The sequence below is a fragment of the Mustelus asterias genome, unplaced genomic scaffold (genome assembly GCF_964213995.1).
Source record: "Mustelus asterias unplaced genomic scaffold, sMusAst1.hap1.1 HAP1_SCAFFOLD_42, whole genome shotgun sequence".
Classification (NCBI taxonomy): domain Eukaryota; kingdom Metazoa; phylum Chordata; class Chondrichthyes; order Carcharhiniformes; family Triakidae; genus Mustelus; species Mustelus asterias.
Genome location: NW_027590119.1, coordinates 94606 through 122030, shown reverse-complemented (window position 1 = coordinate 122030; position 27425 = coordinate 94606). Strand labels below are relative to the sequence as shown.

Sequence of the window (27425 nt, the reverse complement as noted above, 5' to 3'; positions counted from 1 at the left end):
GCTAGATACATACATGAGGGAGAGAGGAATAGAAGGATATGCTGATGGGGGGAGATGAAGAGGGGTGGGTGGAGGCTCATGTGGGGCATAAATACTGACACAGACCAATTGGGCCGACTGGCCTGGCCCTGTGCTGTAGACTCAATGGAACAGAGACAAATGTATTTATTTCAGATCTACCTGTAGCGTTAGGAAAAACATTATTTACTCTCCAGGATAAAATAAATGTTCTTCGTCGGTTTGTGTGGGTCATTTCAGTGGAAATGTGCTCTCCCAGGCTCAGAGAGCATCAACCCACTGGAAGCAGAATTGTGAGACCGGCCAGTCCAGCAGAAAGAAACCCTCCGACCCTCCACTTCACCTACTGTCAGAATGAACATGGTTCAGTCCTGGATGTGATTAACAGCAGCAATAACAGCAGAATCCAACCCCTGTCATCACTTGTGAACTCGCTGGTGTCTCAGCAGGAGGGATGAACTGGTGAATTTCTTCCCACACACAGCAGCTGTGAATGGACTGGTGGATCATCAGTTCCTGAGAACTTTTGAAACCATTCCCACAGTCAGAGCATTTAAAGGGTCTCTCCTGGGTGTGAGGGACATTGTGCATCAGCAGCTGGGGTATCGAGTGAATCCTTTCGCACACACAGAGCAGGTGAATGGTCTCTCCCAGTGTGAACTCGCTGGTGTCTCCTCAGTGTGCATGCCCTTCCAAACCTCTTTGTGCAGTGAGAGCAGCTGAACGGTCTCTCCCCAGTGTGAATGCGCTGGTGGTCCATCAGATGCTGAGCAATTTTGAAGCCACTCCCACAGTCAGAGCATTTAAAGGGTCTTTCCTGGGAGTGAGTGACTTTGTGTCTCTGCAGGGTGGATAACCGAGTGAATCTGTCCCCACACTCGGTGCAGGTGAATGGTCTCTCCCCGCTGTGAACTTGCTGGTGAGTCAGCAGGGTGGATGACTGAGTGAATCCCTTCCCACACTCGGTGCAGGTAAATGGTCTCTCCTCGGTGTGAAGACGCTGGTGTGTCAGCAGGGTGAATGACTGACTGAATCCCTTCCCACACACAGAGCAGATGAACGGTCTCTCCCTGGTGTGAACTCGCTGGTGTCTCTGCAGTGTGGATGACCTCTTAAACCTCTTTGTGCAGAGAGAGCAGCTGAACGGTCTGTCCTCAGTGTGAATGCGCTGGTGGGACACCAGTTCCCCAGAAATTTTGAATTCACTCCCACAGTCCGAGCATTTAAAGGGCCTCTCACTGGTGTGAGTGACTTTGTGACTCAGCAGGTTGGGTAAATTAGTGAATCCCTTCCCACACACAGAGCAGGTGAATGGCCTCTCTCCGGTGTGAACTCGCTGGTGTGTCAGCAGGGCGGATAACTGCGTGAATCCCTTCCCACAGTCAGAGCAAGTGAATGGTCTCTCCCCGGAGTGAACTCGCTGGTGGTTCCGCAGGTTTGATGATGATCTAAATCTCTTTGTGCAGTGAGAGCAGCTGAACGGTCTGTCCTCAGTGTGAATGCGCTGGTGGGACATCAGATCCCGAGAACTTTTGAAGCAACTCTCACAGTCAGAGCATTTAAAGGGTCTCTCATTGGTGTGAGTGACTTTGTGCGTCAGCAGGGCGGATGACCGAAAGAATCCCTTCCCACACACATTGCAGGTGAATGGTCTCTCCCCAGTGTGAATTCGTTGGTGTGCCCGCAGTTCGGAGGACCGAGAGAATCCCTTCCCACACATGGAGCAGCTGAAAGGTCTCTCCCCGGTGTGAACTCGCTGATGTCTCCGCAGTGTGGACGACCATTTAAATTTCATTGAGCAGTGAGAGCAGCTGAACGGTCTCTCCTCACTGTGAATGCGCTGGTGGGACACCAGTTCTCCAGAGCTTTTGAATCCGCTCCCACAGTCAGAGCATTTAAAGGGTCTCTCATTGGTGTGAGTGAGATTGTGACTCTGCAGGTGGGAGAACTTAATGTATCCCTTCCCACACACTGAGCAAGTGAAGGGTCTCTCCCGAGTGTGACTGCGTTGATGGATTTCCAAATCACAGGGCAACATGAATCCTTGTCCACAATCGTCACATTTCCACAGTTTCTCCATGATGCGGGTGTCCTTGTGACTCTCCAGGTTTGATGATCAGTTGAATCCTTGTCCACACAGAACACGTGTACGATCTCTCTTCACTGTAAACGGTGCAATGTTGTTTCAGCCTGTGTAACTGGTTAAAGCTCTTTCCACTATCAGTGGACTGGAGCATTCTCACTCGGGTGTGTTCCAGTCACACTGATGTTTAAAATCTCCTGAAGCAAACAGATCAGACAAACATTGCTTTTCTAGATTCAAAGGTCGATGATATTCAGGTCCCAATAAATCGAATGGCTCTGTCAAATCTTGATGTGATGTTTAGTTTGAAATTTCTGTCTATAAATCCTCACCTCCTGATATCTACGAAAGGAATTTACAACAGACATCATTGTCAGTACAGGATAGAAATTCAGAACAGACAATTCTAGTTTCTATGGAACATTCTTTCCTCTCTCATTCCCCAAAAGCTGTCAATCTCCATCCCACACACTCTCCCTCAATTCTCACTCTGCTCTCCTGAGTATACAACCTCCCAAGTCTATTGAAGGTGCTGATTCAGGCTGATTAACAGATCCATGCTGACCACTTTCTATATTGGACACAGAGATCTGAAAATCTACATGTAACGACCGGCCTACACGCTAGAAATTAAAATCTGTGCCATATGCGGGACCGGATAACTGGATTGGGAGAAAGGGAAGGATGTGGGGAAGAATTTTATTTTGGTGCAGAAAGGTCATTACCTGGAAGCCGCTGCCTCAGAGGGTTGTGGAAGTGCAAATGATCCATGATTAATCTTCAAGCTGACAGCCACGTTAAAGTTTTACATTTGGCCATAAATGATGTGTGTAATGCACTGTATTACCTGGTTACAGATACATGAAGAATGTGAGGAGGATTTCTGTTTAGGCAGCGAGTGGTGACCTGGAAGTTAAAAATTCAACAAGTCCCCAATTTCCCCCAGAATGCAAAAGAAACGCAAAAGCGGAGCAAAGCAAGTGTTTTACTCACAGATGTTGGCCTCTTTTAGGTCAAAAGGAGCTCACAAACTATTTTTCAAATTGACATCGAGCCAGCCAGGAGTTGAACCTGGAATCTTCTGATCCGTAGTCAGACGCGTTATCCATTGCGCCACTGGCCCACACTCTCACAGATGTTGGAGAGCCAGGAGGAAGTTTGAGTCTGTCTGAAGCTCAATCTTCATTCAGAGAGAGAGCAGCAGCAGCTTTGCTGGGCAGGAATGAGCAGCTGAACAAGCTCATTGTCCACTTCCGCATTCAGACAATCATAGAATCATAGAAACCCTACAGTGCAGAAGGAGGCCATTTGGCCCATCGAGTCTGCACCGACCACAATCCCACCCAGGCCCTACCCCCACACATTTTACCCACTAATCCCTCAAACCTACACATCTCAGGACTCTAAGGGGCAATTTTTAACCTGGCCAATCAACCTAACCCGCACATCTTTGGACTGTGGGAGGAAACCGGAGCACCCGGAGGAAACCCACGCAGACACGAGGAGAATGTGCAAACTCCACACAGACAGTAACCCGAGCCGGGAATCGAACCCAGGACCCTGGAGCTGTGAAGCAGCAATGCTAACCACTGTGCTACCGTGCCGCCCATATGGGGGAGCTCTGATTGGCTGGAGGACCAGAGTCCTTCCGGTCCTCCAGAGTTCCCATTGGTCAACATCTCAGGGGTGGGCACTCCACCGCACATGCGCAGCTTCCTCTCTCCCTTGGACATGCGCAGCCCCGGGGCATGGGGGAGTGGACAGATTCAATCTTCCTCCTCTCTCCAACAGTGTTGTTGTGTGTGTGTGTTAGCAGCACTGAATTTGCTGCTGCAAATCATCAACATTTCTTTGCATGTGAAAGCACTGGTTGAAAGAACTGAGCAGTTTTCTCTCCCTTGAGTATTGGTGGTTCAGTGGTAGAATTCTCGCCTGCCCCGCGGGAGGCCTGGGTTCGTATTCCTGGCCAATGCAAAGCCTTAAAAGAGGCCAACATCTGTGAGTGAAACACTTTCTTTTCCTCCCCTTTCCATTTCTTTTCTCATTCTGGGGGAAATTGGGAACTTGCAGCAACTGAAGGGAAAGGAAGTGAATCCAGTCGGTATGTTCCACACATTGTTAGCCCAGTAATTTAGACAAATATCTGTCTGGCAGCCTGCAGGGAGATTTTCAGCTCCCTGTGTCCAGGAGAGGAAGCAGTGAGCATGGATCTGTCAATCAGCCTCAATCAGCACCTTCAGGAGAATTGGGAGGGTGAATATTAGATACAGCAGAGTGAGAATGGAGGGAGAGTGTGTGGAATGGAGATTTACAGCTTTTCGGGAATGAGAGAGGAAAGAATGTTCCATAGAAACTAGAATAGTCTGTTCTGAATTTCTATCCTGCACTGACATTGATGAATTTTCCAAACTCGTTTACAGGATATGAGAAGGTGAGGATTGACAGACAGAGGATTGAAACAAACGTCACATCAGCATCTGACACCCTCACTCAATTCATCGGACCTGAATATTATCGGCCTTTGAATCTGGAAGGAGAAATGTTTCTCTGTTCTGTCTGCACCAACAGGCCTTTAATATCAATGTGACTGGAAAAGCACCAAGGCACAGATACACCTGAGTGAGAGTGTTCCAGTGAACTGAGTGTGGAAAGAGCTTTAACCAGTTACACAGCCTGAAAATACATCGCAGCATTCACAGCGGGGAGAGACTGTACCCACGTTCTGTGTGAGATTTAACTGATTGTTTAACCTGGAGAGTCACAAGGACACCCGCACCATGGAGAAACCATGGAAATGTGGGGACTGTGGGAAGAGATACAGAGCCCCCTGTAAACTGGAAATTCACCAGCGCGTTCATACTGGGGAGAGACCATTCACCTGCTCTGTGTGTGGGAAAGGATTTACGCAGTTATCTAACCTGTCAAAACACAAAGTCACTCACAGCCAGGAGAGACCCTTTAAATGCTCTGACTGTGGGAGTGGTTTCAAAAGCTCTCGGGAACTGATTATCCACCAGCGCATTCACACTGGGGAGAGACCATTCAGCTGCTCTCACTGCGCAAAGAAATTTAGAGCATCATCCCACCTGCGGATACACCAGCGAGTTCACACTGGGGAGAGACTGTTCACCTGCTCTGTGTGTGGGAAGGGATTCACTCAGTCATCCAGCCTGCAGAACCACAATCTCACTCACACCAATGAGAGACCGTTTAAATGCTCTGACTGTGGGCGTGATTTCAAAAGCTCTCGGGAACTGATGCTTCACCAGCGCACTCACACTGGGGAGAGACCGTTCAGCTGCTCTCACTGCTCAAAGAGATTTAGAACATCATCCCACCTGCGGATACACCAGCGAGTTCACACTGGGGAGAGACCATTCACTTGCTGTGTGTGTGGGAAGGGATTCACTCAGTCATCCAGCCTGCGGGCACACCAGCAAGTTCACAAGTGATGACAGGTTGGATTCTGCTGTTATTCCTGCCATTAATCACATCCAGGACTGAACCATGTTTATTCTTATAGTTGGTGAAGTGGAAGGGTAGGAGAGATTCTTTCTGCTGGACTGGCCGATCGCACGACTTTGCTTCCAGTGGGCTAATGCTCTTTGAGCCTGGGAGAGCACAGTGCCACTGAAATGATCCACAAAAGCTGATGAAGGACATTTATTTTATCCTGGATAGTAAATAGTGTTTTTCCCCCCACTACAGGTAGATCTGAAATAAATACAGAAAGGACTGGAAAAACACAGCAGGTCTGGCAGCATCTCTGGAGAGAGAAACAGAGTTAACATTTCACACTACTGGATTGGGAATCAATCTAGTAAATCTCCTCTAAACTGCTTCCATGGTATTTATAAAATGGGGCAGCACGGCAGCACAGTGGTTAGCACTGCTGCATCATAACACCAGGGACCCAGGTTCAATTCCAGCCTGGGTCACTGTCTGTGTGGAGTTTGCACGTTCTCCCCATGTCTGCGTGGGTTTCATCCGGGTGCTCCGGTTTCCTCCCACAGTCCAAAGATGTGCGGGTTAGGTGGATTGGCCATGCTAAATTGACCCTTGTGTCGGGGGGATTAGCAGGGTAAATGTGTGGGGTATGGGAATAGGGCCTGGGTGGGATGGTGTTTGGTACAGACTCGATGGACAGAACGGCCTCTGTCTGTACTGTAGGGATTCTACGATCCTTTGTTTAATTGGAGACAAAGCTGCACCCGGTGTTCAAGATGCAGTCTCAGTAACGCCCTGTATAACTGAAGCAGAATATCTACTTCTGTGTTCAATTTCTCTCATAATAAAGGATAGCATTCCATTTGTGAGAATGTTGATTTATTTGAACTAAGACTTATGAGGTTCTCTTGTTTACAATAACTCCATAACTGTAAATCACACCAGGTTCCAGTGACTTAACCATGTGGCTCGAAAGAATACTTTAAATGGTGAATTCAGGAAGTTTATTAACCATTAAAAATGTAACAAGTCAGAAAGATAAAAAAGGAAAGTATCGATTAACAGTAAAAGGAGAAAGCTCAGCTTTAACAATTGAATGTATGAACTTATGAAATGTTATGGGGAGAAGCAGGAACTAGGGATGAGGAGCATATCAACCATGATCGAATGATTCGATGGGCCGAATGGCCTAATTCTGCTCCAAAATCTTATGAACAGATTTCTCTCTATCCTTTTCAGACCAGGACATGAAGTGATGGCTCCGAAAACATGGATAACTTGTAAAATCAACAGCTCCCAACACCTCTCTGTAGGGCACAGTGGTTTGCACTGCTGCCTCACAGCGCCAGGGACCTGGGTTCGACTCCCGGCTTGGGTCACAGTATGCACATTCTCCCCGTGTCTGCGTGGGTTTCCTTCGGGTGCTCCGGTTTCCTCCCACAGTCCGAAAGACATGCTGGTTTTCAGAGTAACTTCAATGCAGTGTTAACGTAAGCCGACTTGTGACACTAATAAATGAAGTTCCTGGGAAAATCCCCCAGTCACCGCACTCTGGCATCTGTTCGGGTACACTGAGGGAGAATTTAGCATGGTCAATGCACCTAACCAGCACATCTTTCGGACTGTGGGAGGAAACCAGAGCTCCCGGAAGAAAACCAGGCAGACACGGGAACAACGTGCAAACTCCACAGAGTCACCCAAGCCGGGAATCAAACCCAGGTCCCTGGCGCTGTGAGGCAGCAGAGCTAACCAGTGTGCCACCAGGCCATCCTAACAAGTCTTGTTATCTGTTTTTTCTATTCTGTTGGCTTCAGAAGGGAACATTTTATAATTCTCACAGCATTTTAACCATTCTTTATATCTTTATAATTCTAAACGTTATAAACTTTTGTGTTCAAATTTACATTTCCAGCCTAACATCTGTATTAATGAATCATTTATTCTTTAATTGTCTCTCAATTCAGGCTGTCCATTTAACTAATCTCCTGCTTTACAATTGTGGGAACTTCAGTCACAAATAAGGTAGTCAAATGCATTGTTAAAAGCAGGATGTTCTTTATATAAATAAATAACAACGTTTAAAAATCATTGGCAAACAAAAGGAAACAGGAGCATTGGAACCAGCCTGGACTTGCAGACTGAAACCCCGCCCAAAGCCTGCACGTGCTCAGAAGGGAGAGAGGTTGTGAAGAACACTCTGTAACACTTCTCCTCCCCTTAAATTTCAATCCCCCATCAGGACAGAAATACAACAAAGTAATGTCTTTAACAATACGGAAGTCTGTCAGGAGCTTTGTGGTTTCATTGCGACCTGTACAATACCACTGGTAAATCTTGTAATGGTGTTTCTGGAATGGGAGGTGAAGAGGGAGTTTGAGAATCTGTACATGAACATTCCTCTTCCACTCCCACAGCAGAGTCAACTGGCAAAGCTGGAACCATTTCCTGGTGAACATCCACAGCAGCATGACCCTCTGCCATGTTCTCAGTAATGGTTGCTGACTCTGAAACTGTTCCTGACTCGGGGTCACACCGCAAGCGAATATGGTCTTGGTGTCTGCGAACAACTCTTCCGTTTTACAGTCTCACCACCCAAGATACTGGACCACTTTGGTTTAAAATTATTCCTGGTAACCACCTTTGGTTACTCCCAAAGTTTCTGATGTAAACCTGATCACCCGGTTTGAACTGCCTCTCTTTGGCGTGGCAGTCATGTCCCTCCTTCTGCTTCTCTTGTCTCCTGCTCACTTTTGCTCTGAGATCTGGATGAAGCAGATCCAGATGAGACTTCAACCTTCGACCAAAAAATTCCACAGGAGAGTCCGGTTGTGGATTGTGGTGTGATGCGAAACTGGAACAAAAATCTTGAGAGCTTGTTCCTAAAGTATCACCTGCCATTCTTTTCAATCCCTCCTTCAGACTTTGAACAGCTCTTTCTGCGAGACCATTTGTACAGTAAGAAGTTTAACAACACCAGGTTAAAGTCCAACAGGTTCATTTGTTAGCAAATGCCACGAGCTAACAAATGCATTTGCTAACAAATAAACCTATTGGACTTTAACCTGTTGTTGTTAAACTTCTGACTGTGTTTACCCCAGTCCAACGCCAGCATCTCCACATCATGAAGACCATTTGTAGCCAGATGAAATGGTGCAGTACGCACATGACGTAGACCATTCCTTTACAGGAATTCCTGAAACACCTCACTTGTAAACAGAGTGTTGTTATCTGAAACAAGCCAATCTGGTATCCCAGGGCAAGTGAAAATTTGACAGAGCTTCTCTGTTGTCACAGGAGCTGGAATATTACTCATGATCTGTGCTTCCAACCATTTTGAATGCACATTTACAACGACCAAACACATGTGATTCATGAAAGGCCCCCCAAAGGCCACATTTAGTCTGGACCACGGCCTATCAGGCCACTCCCAAGGATGAAGTGGTAATGTACCCAGTGTGTTGTGCCTGATTCAATCGACAAACAGTTTATTGAGCTAGGCCAGTGGGGAGAAGCCACAGGGGCTGACCATGTGCAACTCCACCCAACAAAGAATATCATCAATTCTTATCCAGTTACTCAGCCCATCCCAGCTGGACACAATCCAATCAGAATGGTGATAGATTACATACATTATAGGTTCAATAAAATTAGTATCTGGGCATCATGGGGCTTTGTGATCATCTCATGGACAGGTGCCCTCATCATGATGCTTTCCAGACCCCCCCTTCGGGGGGGGTCTTTCTTGGGTTTTCTTTGTACATAGACTCCCTTAGTTAGAAATGGGGTGGATTAAAAGTTCTCAAATGGACGTCAGCACTCTTCCTTTGTTTTAATCGAATGACCACATGATCTGGGAATCATTTCTATTTAATGCTCTCTCTTTTTAAACTCTTTTCTTCAGTATCCAATTCCAGAATTTTCCTTTTCTTTGTGTTACTTGCGTCAGGAATAAATCTTTGGACCTGACAGGAAGTTTAACCCAAGATCAATCCAACACAGGATTGGTCAGAATCATTTCACATGTGTCAAATTTTAAATAACCATTACAAATTAAAACTCTCATTCTCACATGGGTGAATTGTATCCGGATTAAAATTCCCACATGTTTAGTAAAATATCCTGGAATCCTGTCTCTGGCCAGTAAATATGGCTCCAGGTTCATAACTTCTGAACAAAAAAAGTTTTATTGATCACACTTCCTTTTTTAAAAATCTGTTTGATTTAAATCACAGACAGAAAACCTCAAAGCTTGAAGCATTCATCCCACAAATATCATCCACACACAAACAGAGAAACTTAGCATGTGCTTTACAACAACAATAACCAAAATTAATTACTGAAGTGTTCTTGTGATTCTGTTTTTAAACTTCCAAAAATGCCTTTAATTAAAGACTCAAGGTGAGATTAATTCCCCAGAAAGATAAACCTTAACAAATGTAGCCCAAAACAATGATAAAACATATCTACAAACATCCACAGAAAACAAACAAAACACACAGATTCTCACAGCTCGTAAATTTCAAACAATGAATCTTCAGCATTCTCTCTCGCAGCTGTAGCTTCTTAAAGCGACAGAGCACTACAAGCTCACAACTCCTTGATTAAAATAAGATACAAGATCCTTCATTATAACTGAACCTTTTTAAAGCCAACCGACAAGGACTGATTTTAGAGGCAACATCTTTGTTGATTTAAAATCCCAAACACGTTATAGCCAAACACCGGCAAAATCTTTGTTCTTTATCTGGGGATAAAATTCTCAGTTATTCCAAATTCCTCCAGGCGATGCTTAATATTTCCGCATTTAACTTATTCCCAGAAATCCTCAATTATAAACTAAAATAGACACGTGTTTCCGGGCAGTCACAGGAATATGGTCAAGATAGTCCAGTCCCACAATGCCTCACATTCAATCTGCAGTCCTTCAATTATAACAGAATATGTGGCTGTATATAGCTGCCATGGTCAACCCAACCCCCCCAAGGGTGCCTTCTTGAACTGTTGCAATGCGTGAGGTGTACGTACACCCACAATGCTGTTAGGAAGGGACTTCCAGTTACTGAGAGAGACAAGAGATGAAATTGCTGGGCCTCTAACAGAAATCTTTGTTTCTTCATTGGACACAGGTGAGGTCCCAGAGGATTGGAGAATAGCAAATGTGGTCCCGTTATTTAAGAAGGGTAGCAAGGATAACTCTGGTAATTATAGGCCAGTGAGCTTGACGTGGTAGGGAAATTGTTGGAGAAGATTCTTAGAGATAGGATCTATACACATTTAGAACTGAATAATCTCATTAGCGATAGACAACATGGTTTTGTGCGAGGGAGGTCATGCCTCACAAATTTGGTTGAGTTTTTTGAGGAGGTGACAAAAATGACTGACGAGGGAAGGGCCGTGGATGTCGTCCACGTGGATTTTAGTAAAGCATTTGACAAGGTCCCTCATGGCAGGCTGGTGCAAAAGGTTAAATCTCACGGGAACTAGCTAGATGGGTACAGAACTGGCTTGGCCATAGAAGACAGAGGGTAGCAGTGGAGGGGTCTTTTTCTGATTGGAGCTCTGTGACTAGTGGTGTTCCGCAGGGCTCTGTACTGGGATCTCTGCTGTTTGTGATATATATAAATGATTTGGAAGAAGATGTAGCTGGTCTGATTAGTAAGTTTGCGGATGACACAAAGATTGCTTGTTTTGGGTCAGAGATGCAAGGGGGGGAGTGGGAGGGGGGGAGTGGGGGGGAGATGTGAGGAAGAATATTCTGATGCAGCGAATGGTAATGACCTGAAACTCGCTGCCTACGAGGGTGGAGGAAGTGGAGACAATAAACAATTACAAAGGAAATTGGATGGGCATTTGGGATGTTCCAAACAGAATGAAGAACAAAGAAAATTACAGCACAGAAACAAGCTCTTTGGCCCTCCAAGCCTGTGGCACCCATGCTGCCTGTCTGAACTAAAACCCCCTACCTTTCCGGGGACCATATCCCTCTATTCCTATGCTATTCATATATTTGTCAAGACACATCTTAAAAGTCACTATCGTATCTGCTTCCACTACCTTCCCCGGCAACGAGTTCCAGGCACCCACCACTCTCCGTGTAAAAAACGTGCCTTGTACATCTCCTTTAAACCTCGCCCCTCGCACCTTAAACCTATGACCCTCGTAATTGACTCTTCCACCCTGGGAAAAAGCTTCTGATTATCCACTCTGTCCATGCCCCTCATAATATTGTAGACTTCTATCAGGTCGCCCCTTAACCTCCGTCGTTCCAGTGAGAACAAACCAAGTTTCTCCAACCTCTCCTCATAGCTAATGCCCTCCACACCAGGCAACATCCTGATTAATATTTTCCGTACCCTCTCCAAAGCCTCCACATCCTTCTGGTAGTGTGGTGACCAGAATTGAACACTAGATTCCAAGTGCGGTCTAACTAAGATTCTATAAAGCTGCAACATGACTTGCCAATTTTTAAACTCAATGCCCCAGCCAATGAAGGCAAGCATGCCGTATGCCTTCTTGATTATCTTCTCCACCTGCATTGCCACTTTCAATGACCTGTGTACCTGTACACCCAGATCCTTCTGCCTAGGAATACTCCGAAGGGTTCTGCCATTTACTGTATATTTCCCATCTGTATTAGTTGGTCTAGTTGGGCACATGAGTGGCGCAGGCTTGGAGGGCCGAAGGGCTTGTTCCTGGGCTGTATTGTTCTTTGTATTAGACCTTCCAAAATGCATTACCTCACATTTTTCCGGATTAAACTTCATCTGCCATCTCTCCACCCAAGTCTCCAACTGATCTATATCCTGCTGTATCCTCTGCCGGTCCCCATCGCTATCCGCAATTCCACCAACCTTTGTGTCGTCCACAAACTTACCAATCAAACCAGTTACATTTTCCTCCAAATCATTTATATATATCACAAACAGCAAAAGTCCCAGCACTGATCCCTGAGGAATGTCACTTGTCACAGCCCTCCATTCAGAAATGTACCTTTGCACTGCCAACCTCTGTTTTCTTCTGACTAAATATCTCGAAACTTCCTAACACCCTGTCACTCTGTGATCCTTGTGACATTTGAAACCAGGTATTCACAAAAAGACTCAAAGAGCATCAGCCCACTGGAGGCTGAGACCGGCCAGTCCAGCACAAAGAAACCCTCTGACCCTTCCCATTGACCAACTGTGAGAATGAACAAAATGCAGTCCTGGATGTAACTGAGAGCAGAAACAATAACAGCAGAATCCAACCCCTGGAATCACTCGTGAACTTGTTGGTGTCTCAGCAGCTGGGATGAAACTCTGAAACCCTTCTCACACTGAGAGCAGGTGAATGGTCTCTCCCCAGTGTGAACTCGCTGGTGTGTCTGCAGGCTGGATAACTGAATGAATCCCTTCCCACACTGAGAGCAGGTGAACGGCCTCTCCCCAGTGTGAACTCGCTGGTGTCTCTGCAGGCTGGATAACTGAGTGAATCCCTTCTCACACTGAGAGCAGGTGAATGGTCTCTCCCCAGTGTGAACTTGCTGGTGTCTCCGCAGGGCGGATAACTGAGTGAATCCCTTCCCACACTGAGAGCAGGTGAATGGTTTCTCCCCAGTGTGAACTCGCTGGTGTGTCCGCAGGTTAGATGAACAAGTGAATCCCTTCCCACACTGAGAGCAGGTGAATGGCCTCTCCCCAGTGTGAACTCGCTGGCGTGTCTGCAGGCTGGATAACTGAGTGAATCCCTTCCCATACTGAGAGCAGGTGAATGATCTCTCCCCAGTGTGAACTCGCTGGTGTGTCTGCAGGTGGGATGACTGTGTGAATCCCTTCCCACATTGAGAGCAGGTGAATGGCCTCTCCCCAGTGTGAACTCGCTCGTGTGTCTGCAGGCTGGATAAAGAAGTGAATCCCTTCTCACACTGAGAGCAGGTGAATGGCCTCTCCCCAGTGTGGCTGCGCCGATGAGCTGCCAGCAGAGATGGGGCTCTGTATCTTTTCCCACAGTCCACACATTTCCATGGTTTCTCCATGGTGCAGGTGTCCTTGCCTCTCTCTTGGGTGGACAATTAGTTGAAACTTCGTCCACACACAGAACAAGATTACAGTCTCCACCCGCTGTGAATGGTGTGATATTTATTCAGGCTGTATAACTGGTTAAAGCTGTTTAGTCAGTGCATTGGAACACTTTCATTCGAGTGAATCCCTTCTTTTTCACTCACACTGACATTTCAAATCTTTTCAAATCGACAGACTGGACAATCATTTCTCCTTCTGGATTCAAAGTCCGATGATATTGAGGTCCCAAGGAATATCACTCTGTCAGATCGAGACGTGACGTTTGAGATTTCGGCCTGTGATTCCTCTTTCAATATCTTGGAAAATAAGTTTCCAAAAGTCAGCAGTGTCAGTACAGGATAGAAATTCAGAACAGACAATTTCTACGGAACATTCTTTCCTCTCTCATTCCCCAAAAGCTGGAAATCTCCATCCCACACACTCTCTCCCCATTCTCAGCAGGTCTGGCAGCATCTGTATGGAGAGAAAAGAACTGATGTTTCAGAGCTTTGACAAAGGGTCATCGAGACAAGAAACATCAGCTCTTTTCTCTCCTTACAGATGCTACCAGACCGGCTGAGATTTTCCAGCATTTTCTCTCTTGGTTTCAGATTCCAGCATCCGCAGTAATTTGCTTTTATAAGGCTGCAGATACCTCCTCCCAAGTAACATGCGTATGCCCAAGACATCACCACTTGTTTCCCTTATTTCTTTCGCACCCATGGTGCTCTCCGCAGTAAACACAGAGGAGAAGTATTCATTAAAAATCTCACCCATCTCCTGTGGCTCCACACACAGATGGCCATACTGATTTTTAAGGGGATCTATTCTCTCTCTAGCCACCCTTTTACTCTTAATATAGCGATAGAACCTCTTGGAATTTTCTTTAATCTTACCTGCCAGATCCATATTATAACCTTTTTTGTCCTCCTGATTTCCCTCTTCAGTATTTTCTTACACTTTTTTATAGTCAGAGTGATTCAATTGTCCCCGATTGCCTAAACCCAATGTATGCTTCCTTCTTTTACCTGACCAGAGCCTCAATGTCCCTTGTCTGCCAGAGAACCCTAAATTTACCATTCTTTCCCTTCATCTTAACAGGAATATACTGCCCCTGGACTCTTGATATCACACTTTTAAAACCTCCCATTTGCCAGTCATTCCTTTCCCTTCAAACAAACTCACCTAATCGACATCTGCTAGATCCTGCCGAATGCCCACAAAAGTGGCCCTGCTCCAGTTTAGGGCCTTGACCGGTGGACCTGTCCTATCTTTTTCCAGAACTATTTTGAAACTATTGGTGCTCCCAATAGTGCTCCCTGACTGCCACTTCAGTCACTTGCTCGACCTCATTTCTTAACTGTCTAATAGAAAGTGAGTCCAGGAATTGATGATGAAAAATAAGGAGCTGGGAGATGAATTGAACAAGTATTTTGCCTCGGTCTTCACAATAGAGGATACAGTTAAAACTCAGAAACAGCTGGAAATCAGAAAACAGAAGTGTGGGATGAACTCTGAAAAAGCACAATTACCAGGGAAGTGGTCCTCAGCAAACTGTTGGAGCTGTGGGCTGATGGGTCCTCGGGTCCTGCTGGGCTTCATTCTCGGGTCCTGCTGGGCTCCATTCTCGGGTCCTGCTGGGCTTCATTCTCGGGTCCTGCTGGGCTTCATTCTCGGGTCCTGCTGGGCTTCATTCTCGGGTCCGGCTGGGCTTCATTCTCGGGTCCTGCTGGGCTTCATTCCCGGGTCCTGCTGGGCTTCATTCTCGGGTCCTGCTGGGCTTCATTCTCGGGTCTGAACAGAGGGAGATAGTTGATGTTGTTCAATTTTCTAAACCGTCCGTCGCCATTACCCGCACTGCGCATGCTTCAGGTCCCGCCCCTCATTCACTCCGATTGGTTGGAGGACCAGCCGCTCCGGCTCGGTCCTCCAGCCCCGCCCCCTCTTTCTATTGGTCCGGAGTTGCCGTCAATCAGTGCCCGGGCATTGTGATGTGGAGCATGCGCAGTGTCATTGCTATCCTTGGCGCTTGTTTGTCCCGGAGAAGCGGAGTCAGCGTTAGGCGGTGGCTGGGAGGATTTGGAAACACTTTGTGGATCCGCAAACCCTTCAGAATCATTGTCAGCTCCCTGGTTTGCAGCTGCGGGGCTTCTCCCTCCCTCCCGGGAACAGGCCCAGGTTAACGGCCCCATCCTGGCTCAGCCACTGGAGGATGGTTCACATCAGAGGATGGGGGAGGGGGACAATAAATAAGAGGTTACACTTTGACCTCAAATCAATGAGGACTCTGATCTCTGGGAAGGAAGGAAACCCTGGGAGGTGGGCGGGGAGGATTCACAAACACCCGCTGGAGGCCCCAACACCCCCAGTAAAAAGCTGCAGCTCCCGAGTTTGCAGCTTTTTCCCGGGAGGGAGTTGGGAAAGTTTTGTGGAGACAATTCCCGGCTGGTTCAGTTAGTGGTTCCTGGAGCTCAGAAACCCTGGGTTAGAATCCTGAACCCCACACTGGGTGGTTGTTTTATGAAATACTTTTTATTTATTAATCATTAAAGTATTAATTTGTTTTGAAAAATCATTTTATAGCATGTGAAAATGCCCATTGAAATAGCAATTCTCCCAAAGTATTTCATAGAATCCCTACAGTGCTGAAGGAGATTATTCGGCCCATCGAGTCTGCACCAACAACAATCCCACCTAAGCCGTCTTCCCATAACCCCACATATGTAACCTGCTAATCCCTCGAACCTACTCATCCCAGGACACTAAGGGGCAATTTAGCATGGCCAATGCACCTAACTGGCATATCTTTGGATGATGGGAGGAAACCGGAGCATCAGGAGAAAACGCACGCCGACATGGGAAGAACGGGCAGACTCCACACAGACAGTGACCCAAGTTGGGAATTGAACCCAGGTCCCTGGAGCTGTGAGGCAGCAGTGCTAACCACTGTGCTGCCGTCATTGCTGATGAGAATTTTAATTTACTGACTTGGGAATTAATTCTTGGGAATAGTCATTCTGAAAATGACCATTAAAATGTGTTTTAATTTACCCCATAATGCCAGAATTCAGTTTGCATTTCAAAATTGAATTGAGAATGCCGGGGAGCAAATGGTAAATTGAGGTTTGAGACACCAGCTGCAATTATTTTCTGTGACTGATGATACCTTTGTTCCTGTGCAGGAGGTAATTCCCCTGCTGTTGTGGCACAAATAAAATGGAGCCTTTCCTCGGAACAGGCCCATGTTAATGGTCACCGTGGTGTTTCATTGGTGAGCAGAGCACATGTGCCCATTGTGGTAACAACAGAGTCAGTGGGGCTGCACGTCCCCTGACTTGGAAGGAAAATAATTGACTCCTTGATTGTACTCTCAATCTGTACATGGTCTGGAGGACTGAATCCAGCTGGAGGGAGAGGGAGCTGGGCTCAGTGGAGATGAGGCAATGAGTTTGATTTCAGCTCAGGGACAAGAGAGAGTGTGTGGGATGGGGATTACAGCTCAAGATAAATGAGATGGAGAAATGTTTCGTGGAAACTGAAATTGTCAGTTCTGAAGCAGTTTTTTAAAACTCTTTTTGCAGGAAACTTGATGAGGAGGATTCACAGACAGGAAACTCAAACTAAATTTCAGGTCAAGTTCTGACAGAGCCATTCGATTCATCATGACCTGAATATGATTGCTTTTGACAGTGGAGGGAAAAATCATTCCCTGTTTTGTCAGTGGAAGAAAATTTCAAAATTCAATGTGACAGATAAAGAACTGAGACACACACACACACACACCCAAGTGAGAGTGCTCCAGTGAACTGACTGTGGATAGAGTTTTAACCAGTTACACAGCCTGAAAAACATCACACCATTCACAGTGGGGAGAAACCATACACATGGTGTGTATGTGGATGAGGCTTCAACTAATCATCCAACCTGGAGAGACAGAAGGACAACAGCACCGTGGACAAACCGTGGAAATGTGAGGATTGTGGTAAAGGATTCAATTATCCATCCCGGTTGGAAACCCATCGACACAGTCACATTGGGGCTGGGAAAATGAAGAAACCATGGAAATGTGATGATTGTGGTAAAGGATTCAATTATCCATACTTGCTGGAAAACCATAGACACAGTCACACTGGAGAGTGGCCATTCATCTGTTCTGTGTGTGGGAAAGGATTCACTACCTCATCCCACCTGCTGTTACACCAGCGAACTCACACTGAGGAGAGGCCATTCAGCTGCTCCACCTGTGGAAAGCGGTTCTCATGTTCATCCAACCTCAGTGCACATCAGCGAGTTCACACTGGGGAGAGATCGTTCACCTGCTCCTTGTGTGGGAAGGATTTTGCTGGGCCATCTGGTCTTTGGTCACACCAGCGAATTCACACAGGAGAGAAGCCATTCACCTGTTCTGTGTGTGGTAAGAGATTCACTCTGTCATCTAACCTGCTGTCACACCAGCGAGTTCACACAGAGGAGAGACCGTTCAGCTGCACTTCCTGTGGAAAGAGGTTCAGGTCTTCATCCAACCTCAGTGCACACAGGCGAGTTCACACTGGGGAAAGGCCGTTCACCTGTTCCATGTGTGGGAGGGAATTCACCAATTCATCCGGCCTCCTGTCACATCAGCGAATTCACACGGAGGAGAAGCCATTTATTTGCACATACTGTGGAAAGAGTTTCAGGCAGTTATCAATCCTCACTGCTCATCAACGCACTCACACTGGGGGGAGACCATTCACTTGCTCCATGTGTGGGAAGGGATTCACTCAGTCTGGCAGCCTGCATTTACATGAGCTCACCCACACTGGGGAGAGGCCATTCACCTGCTCTGTGTGTGGGAAGGGATACACTCGGTCATCCCACTTGCTGACACATCTGCAAGTTCACAATTGCCTCCAGGAGTTGGATTTTGCAGTTACTGCAGCTGTTAATCACATCCAGGATTGATAGTCTGACAATATTTGGTTTGTTTCTGCTGACATTAACGATCCCTACAACTGGCTGAAGTTTAATATTCTGAAATGTCACTGATTTTCAGGGCTGCTGTGTCCCTTTTTAAAAGCACCATCTGGGATTTTTTTTAAATTCAGGAACTCTCAACAGGAACTTGTTTCTCATAAGTTTATGAACTTTTCCTGCAATCTTAAATTGATGTTTGGTGCAAACTGTACAATTCAGTGTCTGAAAGGTTCCACTGCTTAAGATTTCCAATTAGAAAATGCTGACAATTCTTACTGACTTGCACATTATTCACAGTGACACTTCCCCGATCACATTTAATTATCAAGGAACATAAAACAATGCACAGATACTTGTTAGAACTGAACTTGAATATTGGTGAAAAGAGAGACCTGTTGCTGAATCTCTTCATCATGCACTCATCAGGACAAACAGAAGAATGCCAAATTTCAAATGATCACAATTGGTGGACTCTCATTGACTTGAAGCATCACCATGGAGAAATCAATAGAAGACTGTAGGTTTCTCAAGCTTCTGGGAAATTCAAAAAAGGTGCAAGACTTGAAAATTCTCCTTTTGTTTGCAGGGAAAGGATCGCTGCGTATAAATGTAAGTTGCTTTTCACAACTACAACTGAGCCGTATTATGAACTCGACTGATTATCTTCAGTTGATTATGAGTGTAGCTATTGACACACTCAGGATTGTTCAGCAAGTGCTGCCCAATCTGTATTCACAGTAAACATTGTATTTTTGGTTTGGTGAGTGTTTCCTACTGAAAAAATCACTACCTATTCTGACAGAATCAAACAGCATGTTCCTTGATTTATCAGCCACTCACTGGGATGTACAGCCTGGTACCCGGCACTGCACTGGCAAAGATATTCATACCCAGCCTTGCTCATTTGTGTGGGAGGCTGAATGCCTTTTTGGTGCTGGCAGCTAATTAGTGGAAAGTATCACTCGTGTAACCACGACATAGTCGCAGAACGAAACAGATTAGTGTTCCCTCTGTATTGTGCAGCCTTGTGATTGTGCTAAAGGCCATCACTTTCAGATCTGAAAAGTGCCTGGGTCAAGGTCAAATTACCCTCTCTCAAATCTGAAGCAACAGGTGAAGCAAATCATTTCACACTGAAACACATCTTCAACGTTGCGGTAGTTTGTTCAGTTACACACTTGGTGGTCACGTGACTCTGGTTGTAGCATTCCTGAGCCTCATTGGAGGGATTCCTCACATGAGCCGAGTTTGAGGAGAGTATCTCTGGCCTCCAGTGATGCAGCCGCTGAATCTATTCCTGGAAAAAACACATTTGGAATATTGTGATAATGCTGTCTGAATCCATCAGGACAATTTTGTATTCAAGTGGGGGGGTGGATAATGTTCACTGTTCTTTATTTGGTTCTGGGGGATAATGTTCACTGCTTTATATTCGGATCTGGGGGATAATGTTCACTGTTTTATATTCGGGTCTTGGGGGGGGGGGGGTAATGTTCATTGTTTTATATTTGGGTCTGGGGGATAATGTTCACTGTTTTATATTCGGTTTGGGGGATAATGTTCACTGTTTTATATTCAGGTCTGGGGGGAGAATGTTCACTGTTTTATATTCGGGTCTGGGAGATAATGTTCACTGCTTTATATTCGGGTCTGGGGGGGTTAATGTTCACTGTTTTATATTCGGGTCTGGGGGGGATAATGTTCACTTTTATATTCGGGTCTGGGGGGGATAATGTTCACTGTTTTATATTCGGGTCTGGGGGATAATGTTCGCTGTTTTATATTCGGGTCTGGGAGATAATGTTCACTGTTTTATATTCGGGTCTGGGGGATAATGTTCACTGTTTTATATTCGGGTCTGGGGGGGATAATGTTCATTGTTTTATATTCGGGTCTGGGGGATAATGTTCACTGTTTTATATTCGGGTCTGGGGGATAATGTTCACTGTTTTATATTCGGGTCTGGGAGATAATGTTCACTGTTTTATATTCGGGTCTGGGGGATAATGTTCACTGTTTTATATTCGGGTCTGGGGGGGATAATGTTCACTGTTTTATATTTGGGTCTGGGAGATAATGTTCACTGTTTTATATTCAGGTCTGGGGGATAATGTTCACTGTTTTATATTTGGGTCTGGGGGGGATAATGTTCACTGTCTGGGGTTTGTTCGCTCGGGTTGATTCTGCTGACGGTGCATTCTCGGTTGTCAGAGCTCTCATTAAAAGCCCTAATTTCCAGTCAGTGACTCAGTTGTCTCTGATGGGATGGGGAATCAGAGTGGGGGTAATGTGCTCATGAACAGCGATGGGTTGGAATGAGTATAAAATAAACCCGGACTACACCAGGTAATTGTGAGAACATTAAAACCATCACAAAAAATCATAGCACCATGTTGGAAAACAGAATACTTTGGCTCAATCTTTGATCAATTTTGTTTGATTCAATATTTTGAGTGGCTTGTTGGATTGCTGGTTATTTTCTAACGGCAGCTCAACACCATCATTTTGACCATAACTCGGCCCTGGTGACTGCTGCATTTTTCCAGCACCTTCTGTTTTAATTTTAAGTGGAACCTTAATATCTGCTTAGTACACAGGCCAGTTTATCTTTCCAGGGGTGAGTGTGTCTGAGAGGTATGCAACTGGAAAACATTTTCCATTCATCTCCTATATTGCTACAGTATATAGATATTGTTCTCACTCTGCCAGCAGGGCTGTGGGATTAATTGGATAGATCTTAAAGACAGCCCGACTGGGCAGGATGAGCCAAATGGTTTCCATCTGTGATGTATCATTCCATAAAACATTCAGCATCAGGAGAAAGAAAATGAAAGAAACCAATCTCTGTGGGATTTACCCAACCTGTGTGAGCACCTTCAGGGGAGCAGAGAGAGAGGGAAACCAGTGGGAAAAGTTTTTAAAACTCGGGGTATTCCCACAGGAGAGCACTGGTTTAAATCAATTTTAGAAGTAGAGAATGGCAGCGCACAAATTCCGAGGAATGCATTTTAAAAAATTAATTGATCTTCATTGAACAAGATAATTTCGTACTATCGTCTTTGACAATGACGCCGTTAATTCCCAGGTGCCCTTGCGGGTGTGAAAGTGTCCTCTTCATTCCACAGGAGCCTATTGCGCAGGCGCAGTGCTATGTCTCGCGCGTGCGCAGTGTCACTTTGCCCGGAGTCCTGCGAGTGCGGGAGACGCTTTTATCCCCAAGTGAGTCGGTGGGGCTGCGGGAGAAATGGAACCGGGAGTCGGGGGAGGGAGTGAGCTATGGCTTTACAAACATCCGCTCTAGGCCGCACGGCCCGAATAAGATCCTGCAGGTCTCGGATTTACAGCTCCCAGGCGTTTATCCCGGGAACAGGCCCCGGTTATCGGCCGCCATCTTGTTTCAGCGGGGAAGGAGAGCGCATGCGCTGCTGTCGGTTGTGGGTCACAATGGGCGTGGTTTCAGGGGCTGGTTCAGAACCTCGATCTTCAGATGGACAATAGGTAGCAGGGCGCATGCGCAGCTATCCAAGAACAGGAGCCAGTCATTCGGCCCATCGAGCCTGCTGCATCATTCAATAAGATCATGTCTACTTTGCTACCCCCAGCCCGTCCATACCCTTGACTTTCTTGTGGATCAAAACCTCACCTTTAAATATATTCAATGACCTGCCTCCAATCCTCACTGGTGAAGACAGAGTTCCAAAGATCAACAACCCGCTGAGAGAAAAGATCTCTCTTCATCTTAAATTTGAGATCCTTTATTTTTACTTGATTCCCACACCAGAGGAAACATCCTCTCAGCATCTACCTTGTCAAGCACCTTATATCATATGAATCATAGAATCCCTACAGTGCAGAAGCAGGCCATTCGGCCCATCGAGTCTGTACCGATCACAATCCCACCCAGGCCCCATCCCCACAACCCCATGCATTTGACACTAGGGTCAATTTAGCATGGCCAATCCACTTGACCCACACATCTTTGGACTGTGGGATGAAACCGGAGCACCTGGACGAAACCCACACAGACATGGACAGAAAATGTGCAAACTCCACACAGACAGTGACCCAAGGCTGGAATTGAACCTGGGACCCTGGCACTGTGAGGCAGCAGTACTAACCACCATGCCGCCCTTAAATTCCCAGATGTTTCAATAACTTCTCAGTCTTTTAAACTCCAATGAGTACAGGCCCCAGCTGCTCAACCTGAAAGATAAAACTCCTCATTTCAGGAATCAACCAACTGGACCTTCCCTGAACTGCCTCCACTGCAATTTTGTCCCAGCTAAAGTAATTCTGTGCCAGGTTAAAGGAGGAGAGAATGTTTTGAATTTCTGTTCTGGACAGATGCTGATGGATTTTGGAAACTCCTTTTACAGGGGGTTAGAAGGGGAGGATTTACTCACAGCAAACTCAGACCAAAAGAAATGTTTGACTGTCTTGAATTTCTAACCTTGAATTACACCGATAACTTTCCTCATTTACAGGGACACGATTTGAAGATTGCAACATTTTTCCCGGACACCAATCTCTCTGAGATCTTTTCAGCTGCAGCAGATTTTAAAATTGAAAACAGTGAAATTGTCTTGAGGTGAGTGTTAGTGAGCATTAATTCAAATTTAGAGCATGCTCTGATTCCATGGATTCGGGCTATTATGACTCCTTTACCATGGATGGGGAGGCAATGGTGCAGTGATAGTGTTATTGGATTAGTAACACAGGGATCCAGGCAACACACTGTGAACCCTGGGTTCGAATCCCACAACGGCAGATGTTGAAATTTGAATTCAGTACAAATCTAGAATTAGAAGTCCATTGATGACAATTGTCGTAAAAATCCATCCGATTTAATAATGTCCTTTTAAAGAAGGAAATTACCACTTCCCCCAGCAATGCAAGCCACTCAGTTCAAGGGCAATGAGTTGTAGGCAATAGATGCTGATGCAGCCAACACATAGAGTCATAGAGCAATACAGCACGGAAACAGGCCCTTCGGCCCAACTGATCCATGCCAACCATGGTGCCCTCCCAGCTAGTCCCAATTGCCCATGTTTGGCTCATATCCCTCTAATCCTTTCCAATTCATGTACTTATCCAAATGCTTTTTAAATGTTTAAACCTGCTGTTTAAACCTGCCTCAACCACTTTCTCTGGCAGCTCATTCCATGGACACACCACCCTCTGCATGAAGAAGTTGCCCCTCAGGTCTCTTTTAATCTTTCCCCTCTCATCTTAAACCTATGCCCTCCAGTTTTCAATTCCCCTACCCTGGCAAAAAGACTATGTGGGTTCATCCTACCAATGCCCCCCATGATTTAATACACCTCAATATAGTCACCCCACATTCTCCTACATTCGAAGGAATAAAGCCCTAGCCTGTCCACCTCTCGTGATCACTCAGGCCCATTAGTCCCAGCAACATCCTCATAAATCTTCTTTGCACTTTTTCCAGTTTATCAATGTCTTTCCTATAACAGGGTTACAAAAACTGTACACAATACTCCAAGTGCAGCCTCACCAACGAATAATACAGCTATAACAGAATGTCCCAACTCCTATACTCAGTGCCCTGACTGATGAAGGCCAGTGTGCTAAATGCCTTCTTCACCACTCTGTCTACCTGTGACATCACTTTCAACGAACTATGTACTTGTGCTCCTGGGTCCCTCTGTACTCCTGGGTTCCTCTGTTCCTCAACACTCCCCAGGGCCTTACCATTTACTGTATAAGTCCTACCCTGGTTTGACTTTCCAAAATGCAACACTCACACTCAAGACCATAAGACATAGGAGCAGAATTAGGCCACTTGGCCCATCGAGTCTGCTCCACCATTCAATCATGGCTGATATTTTTCTCATCACCATTCTTCTGCCTTTTTCCCATCACCCCTGATCCTCTTATTAATCAAGAACCTATATATCTCTGTTTTAAAGACACTCAATGACCTGGCCTCCACAGCCTTCTGCGGCAAAAAGTTCCACAAATTCACCACTCTCTGGCCGAAGAAATTCCTCCTTATCTCTGTTTTAAAGGATCGTCCCTTTAGCCTGAGGTTGTGCCTCTGTACTCTATTATCTGTACTAAAATCCATTTGCCAATCATCGACCCACTTCCCTAACCGATCAACTGATCAAGATCCCCCTATAATTTTTGATAACCTTCTTCGCTATCAGCGATACCTCCTAATTTAGTATCATCTGCAAACTTGCTAACCATGCCTTGTACATCCATGAATGAATATTTTAACGGCCATCCATTTCTCTGTTTCACCTCTGCCCTCCCTGATCAGCTCTCTGACATTGTCTACCTTCCTCTACCTCTAATAATGGGTGTATTTTAACTATTATTTTGGCAAGCTATGTCTTGATGTTTTTACCACTTCACAACTCTATTCACTGCTGATTTACCAGCTTAGTCTTACAACGTTCAGGAATTGTTTCTCTTCCACTGGAGATCATTTCCCTTCCACTTCTGAGCTTATATTGACCAACAAAATCTGATACATTTTTATTCGCTGTAATTCATTCTGCCCACCCTGAAACGTTAATCTTCTTTCTGTCTAAAAGGATGGTCTCTTTCCAAATGTTCACAATTAAAGGGCAGCAGATGGCTGATATTTAAGGGGACAGTAAATTAATATAGGACAGAGATATGTCTAGTGTTATTATATGGTACCCAGATTAGATATATTATTTATGTTTCTGTAATAAAATACATTTATTATTATTTCTTGCATTGTAATATAATGCTGCAGCGATGTTATACATTTCGAGCCATAACGTCATTACAGCACAGAAGGAATCCATTTGGTAACTCGAGTCCATGCTGACTCTCTGTATAACATTCCAGTCCCATTCCCACTCTATATCCCCATTCTCCTGAAAGTTTATTTCCTTGAAGTGCCCATCTACTTTCATTTTTAAATAGAATCCTGTTCTGAATTTCTATCCTGCACTGACACTGATGATATGTGTAAACTCATTTCACAGGATATTGAAAGAGGAATCACAGGCCGAAATCTCAAATGTCACATCAGATCTGACAGAGTCATATCCCTTGGGAGCTGAATATCATCGGACTTTGAATCTAGAAGGAGAAATGATTGTCCAGTCTGTTGATTTGAAAAGATTTCAAACATCAGTGTGACTGGAAAAGCACCAACACACTGCCACACTCGAGTGAGTGTGTTCCAGCGCACGAACTAAAGAGCTTTAACCAGTTACACAGCCTGAATAAATATCACACCATTCACAGCAGGGAGTGACTGTACCCTTGTTCTGTGTGTGGATGAGGCTTCAACTGATTGTCCACCCAAGACAGAGGCAAGGACACCTGCACCATGGAGAAACCATGGAAATGTGCGGACTGTGGGAAGAGATACAGAGTCCCATCAGAGCTGGAAGCTCATCGGCGCAGCCACACTGGGGAGAGACCATTCACGTGTTCTCAGTGTGGGGAGGGATTCACTCATTTATCCAGCCTGCGCAAACACCAGCGAGTTCACACTGGGGAGAGACCGTTCACCTGCTCTCAGTGTGAGAAGGGATTCACTCGGTCATCCCACCTGCAGACACACCAGCGAGTTCACACTGGGGAGAGGCCATTCACCTGCTCTCAATGTGGGGAGGGATTCACTCGGACATCCCACCTGCAGACACACCAGCGAGTTCACACTGGAGAGAGGCCGTTCACCTGTTCTCAGTGTGGGGAGAGATTCACTCAGTCATCTGCCCTGCGGAGACACCAGCGAGTTCACACTGGGGAGAAGCCATTCACCTGCTCTGAGTGTGGGGAGGGATTCACTCGGACATCCCACCTGTTGAGACACCAGCGAGTTCACGAGTGATTCCAGGGGTTGGATTCTGCTGTTATTGTTTCTGCTCTCAATTACATCCAGGACTGCATTTTGTTCATTCTCACAGTTGGTCAATGGGGAGGGTCGGGGGGTTTCTTTCTGCTGGACTGGCCGGTCTCACAACTGCCTCCAGTGAGCTGATGCTCTTTGAGTCCTGTTGCGAATACCCGGTTTTAAATTTCACACGGATCACAGAGTGACAGGGTGTGAGGAAGTTAAGAGTCACTATATTTGTTTGAAACCCCCTCAAACGCCCATCCCATTTCCTTTGTAATTGTTTATTGTCTCCACTTCCTCCACCCTCGTAGGCAGCGAGTTCCAGGTCATTACCATTCGCTGCATCAAAATATTCTTCCTCACATCCCCCCTGCATCTCTGACCCAAAACCTTAAATCTGTGACCTCCTCATCCTTGTCCCATCAGCGAATGGGAACAGCTTTTCTTTGTCCATCTTATCTAAACCTGTCAGAATCTTGTCCACCTCTATCAAATCTCCCCTCAACCTCCTTTGCTCCAAGGGGAACAACCCCAGCCTGACAGCGACAATAAAGAACAAACTAACAGAATATGTTAATACCTGAAATCAAATGGGAATGTTTAATTTCTGTTTTAAAGATATTGTAAATATATTGTCCTGGACAATAAAGGAATTGGAAAAACTCACCTTGGGTGTGTTGAATGGAATATATCAATCTGGAACCCACCAACAGTTAGTGAAAGTCTGGAATGTGTAGCTGGAAATCCCTCCCTAACAGCACTGTGGGTGTACCTACACCTCAGGCATTGTAGCAGTTCAGGAAGGCAGTGTTGGCGCTGATCGTGGCCGAGGCAGCTACAGACAGCCACATATTCTGTTATAATTGAAGGACTGCAGATTGAATGTGAGGCATTGTGGGACTGGACTATCTTGACCACATTCCTGTGACTGCTCAGTTTCTGCAATCACGGACCATTAAAGCTGCTCAGCAGGGCCCTGACAGAGGACCTGGTGAGAATATTTACTCAGAATGAGCTCGAATTAAACTGGGGC

General features: G+C 45.7%; 2 protein-coding genes, 1 non-coding gene and 1 pseudogene across 4 annotated transcripts in view; 1 reads left to right on the top strand and 3 right to left on the bottom strand.

Annotated features, from left to right (window-relative positions):
• The window catches only part of LOC144482693 (uncharacterized), a 62629-nt pseudogene extending 59657 nt beyond the window's left edge, over positions 1-2972 (bottom strand). Inside the window, exon 1 of the transcript XR_013495951.1 lies at positions 2949-2972. The product of XR_013495951.1 is annotated as an uncharacterized LOC144482693 (transcript). The remainder of the gene's footprint in view (positions 1-2948) is intronic.
• LOC144482758 (uncharacterized) overlaps positions 1-27057 on the top strand; it is a 143781-nt gene extending 116724 nt beyond the window's left edge. The window contains exons 2-3 of the mRNA XM_078201596.1: positions 23028-23131; positions 25530-27057. Coding sequence (XP_078057722.1) covers positions 25880-26386 — 507 coding nt within the window. The 5' untranslated portion in view covers positions 23028-23131; positions 25530-25879 and the 3' untranslated portion in view covers positions 26387-27057. The remainder of the gene's footprint in view (positions 1-23027; positions 23132-25529) is intronic.
• LOC144482750 (uncharacterized) lies at positions 150-15480 on the bottom strand. The gene is made up of 2 exons (XM_078201587.1): positions 15120-15480; positions 150-2443 (listed from the first exon to the last, which is right to left on the bottom strand). The coding sequence occupies exon 2, from the start codon at positions 2096-2098 to the stop codon at positions 572-574; it is 1527 nt and encodes a 508-aa protein (XP_078057713.1). The 5' UTR covers positions 2099-2443; positions 15120-15480; the 3' UTR covers positions 150-571.
• On the bottom strand, positions 3152-3224 carry trnar-acg (transfer RNA arginine (anticodon ACG)). The gene has a single exon. It is a non-coding gene; the product is annotated as a tRNA-Arg (tRNA).
• Positions 27058-27425: the final 368 nt, after the last annotated feature.